Source organism: Macrotis lagotis, chromosome 2, assembly GCF_037893015.1.
Source record: "Macrotis lagotis isolate mMagLag1 chromosome 2, bilby.v1.9.chrom.fasta, whole genome shotgun sequence".
NCBI lineage: Eukaryota > Metazoa > Chordata > Mammalia > Peramelemorphia > Peramelidae > Macrotis > Macrotis lagotis.
The window spans coordinates 21971306-21984380 of NC_133659.1; the positions used below are offsets into that span (position 1 = coordinate 21971306).

Here is a 13075-nt window from a genome sequence, read left to right on the forward strand (position 1 = left end):
TGCCAAGCAAAAAGCTTGCACCCTATTGAAACCACAAGTCTTTGGCAAGGTTATATTTTTCTAAAAACAGTCATTTCTCAAAGCTCCCTGTGTTGTACCTCAGACAGTTACCTCTCAGGCTATTCCCTGCTGGTAAGGTCTCTACTTGCTAAATTCTCTAAACTTCTGAGACCATCCACCTGCTCCATCGTTGGGCCTTTCTACTTGTTAAGAAAACTGTTCTTTTACTGAATCCAAATTTGTCCACCAATAGCTCAGCTTCATTTTTGTCCTCTCCACTAGAACATAGAAAACAAATTTATTCATCAAGGGACTAGCTGGCCTGTTCTCCCAGGCCTCCCTCTTTTTCAATGTCTAATACCTTCAGCTGATCCTCCATAGGATGCAATGGGGAATCCATAAGGGATCCAAGTTCTGTCTTGTAGGAATAATCACAATTTAGCCTTCTTGTGAGGACGTGAATTATTTTTGATCAAGCAATTTTCCCCCAAAACTCCTTGAGGACAAACAGGCAAATTCTATATTAAACTTATAATTCAAAATTAAATTCACTGGATATCAATTAAGAGCCTACTATGCATCAAGAACCATGAGAGCCACCTGGTGAAACAAAGGCAAAATCATCACTGTTCTTCAGAAGTCATCATTCTGTTGGGGGGGGGGGGTAGCATGTTTACAGCTAATTTACAGACAGAGCAAAGCCCAAGAAGGCAGTTAGGTGGAGCCAAAGTGCATGGAGCATTGAACTTGGGATTGGGAAGACATTCCTACTATTAGTTCAAATCCAGCTTCAGATACTTACAGTGTGACCCTGATCAAATCACTTCATCCTGTTTGCCTTAGTTTCCTCATCTGTAAAATGAAATGGAGAGAGAAATAAAAAAAAAAACTACTCCTGTATCACCAAGAAGACTCCAAATAGGGTCATGGAAAGTCAGGTATGACTAAAATGACTCAATAACAACAAAAATATTGGGTTTTGGCATGAGAGAAGAAAGCTTTTAACTCCATTTGATGAAACAGAAGTAGAGACTGAAAGGGTGAGGTGATGTCCATTGTGTAGGTCTTAGTCAGTATTCTAGATCTGGTTCATCAACTCTCAGGCCAATGGTCTTCCACAAGCACCATATTGGTGGATTCTCTGTCCTCCTTAGCAGAAATTACCTGAAGGTCTGATCTAAATGAGCACTGAGAAAAATTCAAACCAGTTTTATAGTTCTGACCCCTGACATGCTTGGTGAGCATTTTTGAGGGGTGGGATGTTTGAGCTTTAGGGGAAATAGACACATTCCCTTTTCCATTACTAGAACTGGGAGCTATGTGTCAGTGGCTTTGTTGTAGAAAAGTTTCTCAAGCAAATTATCTTCCAAACAGTTTGGTGGCTGTGGTGGTTGCTTTGTGAAATGATGCTAAGAGCTCACTGGGAAGCCCCCTGGGAGGGCATTCGATGCCTGGCCAAAGCAAATACAGACTTGGAAGATGGCACAGAATCCCTTTTCCTGAAGTTTATTTTCTCTGAACTCAGACTTGATGTAATTTATTTTTCCTTGGGTGGCAAGATGGATTCAGGATTGGAAAAGCAGTTTTCCATTTTAAACTTGAAATGCCCTAGTCATTGAAGTCTCGATTTCTGTATTTATACCAAAGAACAGCTAGGCATTCACAGAGTGGGAGGAGGGGATACCTAGGTTATGCCTAAATGGCAAAAACGTTAAAGAAACAAGCACTTCATTGATTATGTAAAAGCATTTTTACAGACAAGTTCAGTCATTTTTCTGTCATGTCTGACTTTTCATGATCCCATTTGGGGTTTTCTTGGAAAAGATGCTGGAATGGTTTACCATTTCTTTCTTCAGCTCATTTTACAGAAGAATAAACTGAGGTGAACAGAGTTAGTTGACTTTGCCAAGGTCACACAACTGAAGCCAAATTGGAAGTCATGAAGATGATATCTCTTCCAGACTCCAGGTCAAGTCTTCTGTATTATGCCCTATGGCACCCCCTAGCTGGTCTAGAGATGGGTACCAGTATGTTTAACTGACATCAGAAAAACACCTGATAACTTGGAAAGTAGAAGAGAGTTGGATGAAGAGGGCAAGTGGATTCTAGTTTCAATTTTGCTACATTCTTCTTATTTGCTATGTCTTTGGGTATGTCATTTCTTTCTTAGACTCACTTTCCTCTTCTGAAAAAAAAATAAATGAGTTTCTTAACTCTAAGGATCTGTTTCTAGTAAATGTAAAAAAAAAACAAGCAAAAAAGGAACCTTAAATATTAGAATTGACAGAAGACTTGAACTGAGAGATTTTACTTATTATGAGATGATAATATTTGACACTTTGTAACTGAATGAACTTTGAACTTTGGGCAAAAATTTGTGATATTATGGTCAACCCAGTGGTGAGTTCCTCTGACCTTGGACCTGAACCTCGACCATTTTCAGTTTTGAAGGCACCATTAAAGTTTGGCTATATTGACCCAAGCCCCAAGAACCCGGGAACTGCCCCCTTCCATGATGAGGTTTCAGGGGACATAAGTAGAGCATAGGTGTTGAAGGAAAAGGTTGTTAAATGAATGGATTCAGCTTTTTATCTTAATTTTATTTTTTTCTAAAAATATAAAACATAAGAATAGTCCTAATAGTTCTAGAGTGGTTAAGAATCACAAAGTTCATCTAGAACGGTGAATTACTAAACACAGATGTTTTGATCCATTCTCGTTTATCATCATCTGCCCGTTACTTGAACACTTCACTCAGAGGGTCACCATCTCAAGTAAAACCTCCTCCACTTTAGGATGCTTTTCATGATTGGGAAGATTTCCTTGACCTCCTGTTTAAATTTCCTTTTTTTTACAACTCTCACTTATTAGTTGTAGTCCTATACTCTGGACTAAGCAGAACATATCTACTCTATCTCCCATACAACTGTCTTGAAATATCTGAAGACAGGGACAGTGGCTCCAACTCCAAGGCTTCTTTCTACCAGGTGAAACACTTCAGTTCCTTGGATGAGTTTTCATATGCCATAGATTCCAGACCCCTTTCAGCCTGTTCAGCCTCCTTATCAATGTCTGATGTCCTTGCTCTTCAAACATTACTCTACAGCTGTTAAAAACAACCACAATGAAATTGATGTCTTTGAATTCTATCACTTTCTTTCTAGGGCAATGCTGAAGCTATTGATGAGGAGGAAGAGAGCGGTGATTACATTTCAGAGCACTCTTAAATTTTATGACTATTTTTTTCTCATTATAAATCAATAGTCATTCATGAAATACTTTCTCATGAAAGCTACTCTGCTGAAGACTGAGGATAATGAGAAAGACAAAAAGAAGGTCACTGCTCTCAGGTAGCTCATGGGACAATATGCAGCCAGCCAGGGACAAAAGTTCAAAACAAGGCAACTAGAAGATAATCAGTAGAGGGGAGCAATATCTTAAGGGACTTGGAAATGGCTTCTTGTCGTGGGATTTCAGCTGGGACTTGAAGGAAGCCAGGGAAGCTAGAGGTAAAGAAGAGAGAGAAAATTATAGGTATCGGGGACGGACAGTGAAAAGATGTAGCTAGGAGATGGAGTATCTTGTTCAACGACAACAAGGAAGCCAGTGTGATTGGATCTGTAAAGTAAGGGATAGACAGATATAGAAAGGTAACAAGGAAATAGGTTCTAAGGGCCTTAAAAAGCCAAAGAGAAGGTTGACATTTGAACCTGGAGGTAATAGGGAGCATAAGAATTTATTGAATGGGGGATGAACATGAACAACCCATTACCTTAAGAACATCACTTTGGCATCTGGATAGAGGAGCATTTGGAAAGGGGGGAGTCCTAAGGCAGGAAATAGAACCAAAGTCTGCAACTGGGTGGTGATTGTGTGAGGGAAAAGAAGAGGATATATATGGGAGATGTTGTAAAGATGGAAATAGATTCGGTAGAGTAAATGATGGTGATGCCCTAGAAGTTAAGCAAAGCTAAGAAAGATTTTGGAGGAAAAAATTGAGTTCAGTTTTTAATATTGGAGTTTTAATGCCCATGATATATTGAGTTCACATTGTCAAGAGACAATTGGTGATTAGACACTGGAGCTCAGGAAAGAGATGAGAGTGGAATTCATTAAAGAGGAGGTCTTCAAGGGGGAAAGTATGGGGCAGGGGGAGGAAGAAGTTCTAGGACAGAGCCTTGGGGGTCTTCATATCGAATGGCATGACCCGGATAATAATTTAGCAAAGGTGCTGTCAGATAGTTAGGAGAAGATCAGGAGAGTGTGGTGACAGGAACACTTCGAAGGAGAAAAGGGTGATCAGCAGTGTCAAAGACCACAGAGGAGTCAAGGACAATGAGAACTGGAAAAAAGGTCATTGGATCAGGCAACAAAGAGATCACTTAGGACGATAGAGAGAGCAATTGCTGTCAAATAATTGTTAGAGGCTTTAGTATCAAGGGAAAAGCAAATGGAGATACCAGGTATGGTTTTTCTCAGGAAGCTTAGCTGAGAAATAAAGAAGAAATAGATGAGAGCTAGCAACCATAGTGGGACCAATGGAGTTGTTTTAAAGGATAGAAAAACAAAAGAGTGTTTCGGACATCTAGCAAATAAAAGTTGAAGGATCAGAGAAAGAATGAGATAGATCATGGGAACCATCTCTTGCAGAAGATACAAAGCATAGAAACAAGGTTGTATATAGACGAGCTTACCTTGCTGACCTCTTCATGGGAGATGGGGTAAAGGAGGATATAATAGGGGAAGGTGCCCAAATGAGATGGAGAGAAGTGAAGATGAATGGTCTCATTTTTTTCAGTGAAGTATAAGAGAAAGTTATCAGCTAAGGGAGTGAGATTAGCAATACCATAGATGGCTTGAAAAGGGATGAAAATGTTTGGAATAACTGGTATGCTGAATGGAAGAATAAATCTATTAGAGAAGCATAAAAGGTTTGTGAAACACAAATTTGTTGGGGACCTTCTCACCCTGACTTCATGACTTTCTCCTCTCTAGTTCAATAACAAGTAAAAAGAAGCAAGGGTACCAGGTGGTAGGAACAAGCCAAAGTAGAATTTGGCACAGTGTGGCCAAAAATAGGCCAAGGGGACAAGGGATTCAAATATAGAGAATGGCATCACAAAGATATTGAAACAGAGAAGACAGGAGACTATGATCAGTTCCAGGGTGCCTTGGAAAGAAGTGAGAGGTGGATAGAATGAAAGTCACATTAAAGACAAACAACAGGGTTATAGGCTATAAGGCCCAGGGAAAGATTAGAAGGTAAAGATCAGATGAAAGAATTTCAGAACTCATGAACCTGGAAATAGATCATGTGTCAGAGAAGCCACATTTAAGTGCAACTTAAGTGCAACTCCTTTAGGAAAAACTGGTTCTTGGCTTGGGGCTATAAGAGGAAGCATTCTGAACCCTCAAAGAATTAAGGACCCAAGCGGATCTGGGTTCAGACCTCACTTTTCCTACTTACTCATTTACATGCGTGACCACGGACAAATGACATCATCTCTTTAGCCTCAGTTTCCTCATCTAATAAAACGGGAGGATTTAATTTGATGATCTTTAAGGTCCTTTCCAGATCTAATTCCATGATCATAGAAAAATCCTATGATATGTAGCCATCATCTAAGGTGCAGAGGGAAAAAGTTGATGATAGTATTATTATTATTATTATTATTATTATTATTATTATTATATATTTCTTAACTTTAATCTTTACTTGTGCTCTTTATCAAGAGGAGCTCATGCAGCTATCATGTGCAAATACTGCAAATAAAAATCAAATCCAAAATCCTGTTTGGCATTCAACACCCTTCATAACCTGAGCCCCCATACTTTTCCAGTCTTTTTACACCTCATTCTACTTCATATACTCTACTCATCAGTAACATTGGCCACCCTGACCCCAGGCTTGGAATGCTCTCCTCCTCTTCTCCCCATCCTGGTTTGCAACAACACTCAGTTGAAACCTCACTTTTTGCAAGAAACCTCCCCAATCTTCCTTAATGCCAGTGTCTCCCCTTCAATGATTACTTGTAATCTATCCTAACTATAGCTTCTTCAGTCATAGTTGATTGTACATTGTCTTCCCCATCGAACTGGAAGCTTCTTGAGAACAGGGCCTGTCTTTTGCCTTTGTATCCCCATCCCCTAGCCCAGAGACTAGTACACAATAGGCACTTAACAAATGTTTGCTTGCCTGAAAATCCAAAGTCTAAAAAGAAACAATCTGTGTCCTCAGAGAACTTCTTTATTACAGAAACATTATTGAGAAAAGTTACCATCTGTTGTTTTTAATAAAGTAATATTCAGAGCTAATAGATTGAATGAATAGACTGATGAGAGGCTCCTCTACTGTGAAATCATTGAAAATCTCTTCAACCCCTAGTAGCTGATAGGAAATACTCTTCTAATCCTGTTCTGAAATATTTTTAATGTCTTCTGCTAGGTCTCTATATTTTTATAGATTAATTAAAGAATGGTAGTAGTACGGTGGTGATGGTGGTAGTAGTAGTAGTAGTACTAGTAGTAGTAGTAGTAGGAGTAGTAGCAGTAGCAGTAATAGTATGAGTAATCATAGTAGTCTTAAGCCTAAAGAACTGAGATCAATACCATGTGGACCAGGTTTGGTCAAATATCATCCCTAGTGATGATCCTTTTTGCTCTTGGACTTGTATTCAGAATCTTTTAGTATTTCATTGCCTGCAATTTCTTAATTCAATAGGCATGTTACTATCACAGGCAGAAGTCCGTAAAATACGAAATTTGAAAGAATGCTATAACACAATAGGAATTTGTTCCAAAATTGTTTCTATCTGAACCCCATCAAAAAGATAAAAACAAGATGGTGACTGCAATGGCAGTGATGATGAAGAATGAATGGGCATTTATAAATGAGGCAGCTCCTGCCTTCAAAGGGTGTGTGTTCTCTTAGGAGCTACAGAAGGGTGTTTGGGATGGGGAGTCACAGACATGTGAGTACAGCCATAGAGAAGTCCATTGTCCCAAGGAGCAATGGTTGTAATGATTTTGCAAGAGCAAAAGGGAGTGGTGAGAAAGAGGTGAATGACACTGTAAACAGAGAGCAAGCTTAGAGTAAGGAAACTCTGGGTTCTAGTCCTCCTTTTAACACACATCAGCTGGATGATCCCAAGGAAGTTGCTTAATCTCTCAGGGCCACAGGGGGCTCTCTAAGTTCAGAACAATTGTTGATGGGTTTGGGAAGGAGTTTTTACAATTCTAATGAAATCATGGGTCGGAACAAAAAGTAAATACCCAAGTCATGCCAGGCACACAGTCTCTATGGAACAGGTGTGTGATTTCCTCACTGAGACAAACTTTTAGTCCAGTACAACAACCAATCCCTCTAATAATTCAATCAATCAATAAACATTTTATTCGACTCCTAACCCAGGTGCCCTATTAAGGTCAAGGAGATATAAAAAGCTGCCCAAAACAATCCCAGTCCTCAGGGAACTTACAATATAATGAATGGCAGATATAAGATTATAACTGCTTATACATACTTGAGTTAGATAATCAAAAACTCTTTCGAGGGGTCAGCAAGATGATATTGGCTCCATTTTAACAAAAGAGGAAAATGATGTTAAGGAGACCAGTGGTGTAGACCTACCTAGGAGACCTACCTAGCCAGCACTGGACTTAAATTTGCATCTTTGGAGGTCAAACAAAGAATTCTTTGCCCATTCACCCTCTGGTCCAAAGAGCCAGTCCCACAGCATTTTCAAAGAAGCTATCTCTCTCCCATAGTCTAAATTGACATTCATCTCTACTCCTCCCTCCCTCAGATTGCAATATTCTTCCAAGCTTCCAAGCAAAGACAATATTTATTCAAGTGAACCAGAAGAAATTCGAATTTCTTTCCCCACAGAAAGTCATGTGAAAAATTATTAAGTTAAAGAATGATTAAATGCACAAAATTGAAGCCATCAATAGACTTCCAGAAAGCCACTTAAATAATTGCAGAAGGAAGGAAAGATTTTAAAATATTTCTTTCATTAAGTTGTTTTTATTTTACATTATTTATTCTATAGAATCAAAGAACCAGAGGATGTTTCCTCTTTAATTCTTTTTTCCTTAAAAAAAAAACGAATTTTTTTTCCTGAAGAGGTTTTGTTTGTTTGGTGTAAAGGTGTTTTTGTTTGATTTTTCTCTCAAACAATCTGTGCATTTGTTTGTTCTATAAGTCCTGCTTGGCTGTAGTGGTTATTTCTACTCATTTTTTACTGTATATTGATAATAGTGAGCATCTACAAAGTGCCTACTAGATACCAGTCATTCAAATATTATCTCATGTCATTCTCACAACAACTTCTGAAGGTAAGTGCTGTTAAGAGTTGTGGAAACAGGCAAACAGCAGTTAAGTGACTTATCTAGGGTCATGCATTCTGTGTCTGAAGTCAAATTTACACCTGGCTCTTCCAATGTGGCATCTCTAGTGGACAAAATAATGTATTTCACATTGCTTTTAAAGGGAGGGTCTTTCTGAATTTTTTACGCATAATGTTATATTCCCAAAGTGTGTGTGTGGGGGGGGGGGTTCATCATTCCTGGCTCTCCTTCTACCACCATAGTGTACTGACAACACATGGGAGATCATAAATCTCAAAGGTCACTTGTTGAACTCTCTTATTTTACAATATACCAGATTTAACACAACCAAGAATATTCTGTCATTTAATCCCCGTTTTACAGAGAAGGATACTGAATCCCATAGAAATGAAGTGATCTGTATCAATTACTGATTGACCTTTCAGTAATGAGCCTCTTAGCAAGGTTGGTTTTCAAAAATTACCCTGAATATGTCACTTGACCTCTGTTTGCCTCAGTTTCCTCATTTGTCAAATGGGAATCATCATAATATCTACCATTTAGAGGTATTATAGTGCTGTCATTTTGATCTGTGATAATGATAAACAGCCAACAAACCTCCCAGATTGAGAAGATCAAATGAAATAATTCTTGTAAAGTGTTGAGCACAATGGTCTGAAACATAGAGTCAGCATTAGGGGTAGAGATGGAATGAGTTATGATAATTATTACTCCTCATTTCAAGGAACTTGTGAGAATCCTCTCTAATATAGAAGGGTTCCAGAGTCTGTGTGACTCTGATAGAGTCTGTGGGAGGCATCCCAAGAGTTCCTGGGCAGAGGTTACAGAGAGCAGCTAATAAAAAAAAAAATCCAACCATTACTAACAAACCTTTCTGCAAATGTTTCTCCTAGACTCTACTTAAGAAAAAAGAAACTCACCTTAGAAAAGCACAAAATGAATAAAGAAGAGAAACAATTTAGAGAAAAATTTGAGGTATGTTGACCCTTTATAGAGATTGATAGCTCATATACAAAAGGTCTGTGAGTGGAGGATTTGCAACCTTCCCAAGAGATGACTCCAGAGGAAAGTCCTAGGGTTCCTTGATAGAAGTTGTGATTTGCCAAGGGTCCTTGCCAGCATGTATTATGGAGGATATTTGAACCTAGACTTTTTGGACTCCAAGAGAGCATTATGTAACAATTGCTTCTATATAGGGAAAATTATCAATTATTAAAGATAGTGCTGAATAATTGGCACATCCACCACTAGAGAGAAATGATATGTACTCAAGGGGCCAAGCAGCACACCGTGATCTTGACATTCCACTACTTGTGTTATTCCAAGAGACCCATCATTCCTTGTCCCAGATCACTTTTTTTAGGTTTTTGCTAGGCAATGGGCTTAAGTGGCTTGCCTAAGGCCACACAGCTAGGTGATTATTAAGTGCCTGAGGCAGAATTTGAACTCAAGTCCTCCTGACTCCAGGGCCAGTGCTCTATCCACTGCGCCCCTTAGCCACCATTCCAGATCACTTTTGCCAAGAAGGCCAGGGTAGTAGTGGAGGGTGTAAAGGGGATTGGAGTGGTATGACTCACGGTCATGCTAAATGGGCATACCCAGAAGTCTTATGAATTCGTTGGACAAAACTATAAAACATTAACAAAGGATCAGGTATTTTATTGATCTAATAAAAATTATTAACTGCTAAATCTAGAGCTTGGGACAAGATTGGGCAAAGGGGGGGAGAAGAAGAATGAAGGGAAAAAATGAGTTGTTGATTGATTTCCCAAGCATCTTAAAATGAAAAGGATCCTGAAAAGATATCTCTAATACTTGAAGAAAAATCCTGTCTGTAATGTCCTCCAATTTAGTCTCTGTTCAAAGATTTCATGAGGGAATCTATTGCCTCTTCATTCCAACCCTTATCACCCCTCATCAGGATACCTAAAACAGTCTAATTCATCTCTCTGCCTCATCTCTGACCAATCCAATGTTCTTCATTTGGTTTTCCAAGACGATTTCCTAAAGTGTAGGTTGGTATAGGAAATCTCATGCGTCCATTACCTCTATGTTCAAATATAATGTCCCTTATTTGACATTTCAAACTTTTCATAGCGGGACCCATACTTCCCTTCCAGCCTCTCATACCTTAGTTCCCTCCATTCATTATTTGACCCAGCCACACTGGCTTACCAGATGCCATTTCCCATCTCCCTCCTTTGCTACTAGTTTCCATTTTGGTCATTATGGTCTGCTCACTAACTTGTGGATTCCTTCAAGACTCAACTCAAACCAATTCTGGCGGATCATTTTTAGTCTCCCCCCACTTCAGGCAATAATACCTTCCCCTTTTGGATCATCTTTCTTATACTATATATCTTTTATATAACTAGTTGCATGTTGTTTCTTAGAATGTCGACTCCTTGAGGGTGGGAATTGTTTGGGGCTTTCTTTGCAACTATGTAGTAATGACTTAATATTTATTTATTGACTGACTGAGTTCTGAGTCTATTCCACTCCTGGGGAGTTTTAATAGAAAGTTTTTCAAGAAATGAAGCCTAAATTCACTTCTTTGCCTCTTCTACCACATAATTCTAGGATCCTCTGAGGTTAGGGATGACAAATCCAATTGCTTTCCCTAAAAACAACTTTTCGAATACTGGAAGACAGATACATGTCCCATTGGGGGTTATTTGGGGGGATGGAATTAAAGAGACTAGATCTATGATTTCACTGTTGAAGAAAATTCTATTTTGCCAAAACTCCTAGTAGAAGAATCTACTGAATCTTTTCATTTTGGAAAGGGTGGGTTGATCCTTCCATTGGGAAAGAAACTGCCATTTCCATACAGATTCCCCAAGAAAAGAAAGTCAAACACTTTGTAGATGACAATCAGTTTTATACTCAGCAGAAGAGTTCCCAGTTAGTGCAACTGTGGCTCCCCACAAACATGGCAGATACATGGTGGTTTTTCTAGTTCACTGATGTCCATATTATGATTCCATATTCTTGACTGGTTATTTAGATACTCTTATAAAACAGCTCAGCCCAGTCGGGACCCCAAATTTTAAGAAGACAGGAAGGAAGACCCAGAGAAAACAATTCTTGACGACTCTCTGTGGCTGCAGCAGAAAAAGATAGCATCTGAGCAACCATTAAATGCATCCAAAGAGGTTACAGTGAAAGACTGGATTGAAGACTGGATGACCAGGATGATTTCCCTGATGAACTGCTTCCCAAGTTAGATATGGTGGGGCATGACTGCAATTCTTGCCTCTGAGAAAGCTGAGGCTAGTGAAGCTTTGGAGCTCAGGAGATCTGAACTGCAGTAGGGAAGGGGTGTGCTATGCATTTTGCAAACATCTCCTTTAATCCTCATAGTGATCCTGAGAGGCAGGTACAATTACAATCCCCATTTTATAGATAAGGAGACTGAGGCAGACAGAAGGAAAATGACTTGCCTAGGGTCATCCAGTAACTATTTGAGACTGAATTTGAACTCAGATCTTTCAAACTCTAGATCCAGTGCTCTATCCACTGGACAACTGTGTACAATTGGGTGAAAGATCATCAGTTCCCCTATCAAGTTTAGTCCTGAGAGGAAGGAGGGAAGGAGACCGCTAAAGAAGGGGTACACCTATCCAGATCCGAAATCCAGATCAATGCCAATCAGTGGTGAGATCTCTCCATGAATGGTCACCAAATTCCCAGATTGGAAGAGATAGGGAGGCAAGACAAGAACTAAATTCAAATCTAGCCTCAGACATTTGCTAGCTGAGTGACACTTGGCCAGTTATTTAACCTCTTTCTGCCTCTATTTTTTTCATATATAAGATGGGGATGATACCAAGGTTGTTGTGAAGATCAAATGAGCTAATATTTGTACTGTACTTTGCCAATCTTAAAGCATTACATGAATGTTAGCAAATATATTTCATCTTTAATGTTATTCCAATATTATGTATATTTTATAACATATAAAACATTAATCCTGGAGTACAGCTATATAATTTATGAATAAATATGCATCTATTTTAGGAGTGTTTCATTTCTCTTTATAACTGATGTTAAGTGGGGCAATCAAAAAGTCTAGAACATTCTATTGAATAGTTTGCCAAATCAGAGACAGGAAATCCTAGATTCTAGTCTCTCAGCTGAAATTTCTATGTCTGCAAACAAAAGCAAGTCAACTTTGCCTTATCTGAAAATGAGGAACATAGTTCCTGTGGTTCCTCACAGGGCAGTGACGAGGCTCAAACGATATAACCCATATTAAAGAACCATATAAATGTTCATTGTAATTATCTGTAATATAGCTAAAAATAAATGATACCTTATGCATGAAAAGGTTCACAAGATCCACCCGTCTATTATTTGTTAAGCACCAACTGCTTGTAGAGAACTGTGCTAAGCCCTAAAGGAAATAGAAAGCTTAATATAAGGCACCCTTGTCTTCATGAAGATTGAAGTCTGGAATATCCAAGAAGTAGTCTCCCAGTCCAGGAGGCTAGAGTGTGGCAAAATAAGATAACACATCCAAAATATTTTTGTTCAACTTTCAAATGAATTAATTCAATAATGAATAACACTGATTTTTTGCAACTTTTAAAAAAGCTGAAAGCATTATAAAATCAAGGCAGTGATATTTTGTGATAATCCTAAATAATGCTTCATTCCATCCCATATATGTTTTTATGTGTATGTATATATATATATATATATATAAAATACTATTTAGTAAAGC

General features: G+C 38.6%; 1 protein-coding gene across 1 annotated transcript in view; it reads left to right on the plus strand.

Moving 5' to 3' along the window:
* The window catches only part of FYB2 (FYN binding protein 2), a 62788-nt gene extending 50099 nt beyond the window's left edge, over positions 1-12689 (plus strand). The window contains exons 15-16 of the mRNA XM_074221339.1: positions 9243-9324; positions 11357-12689. Coding sequence (XP_074077440.1) covers positions 9243-9324; positions 11357-11368 — 94 coding nt within the window. The 3' untranslated portion in view covers positions 11369-12689. The remainder of the gene's footprint in view (positions 1-9242; positions 9325-11356) is intronic.
* Positions 12690-13075: the final 386 nt, after the last annotated feature.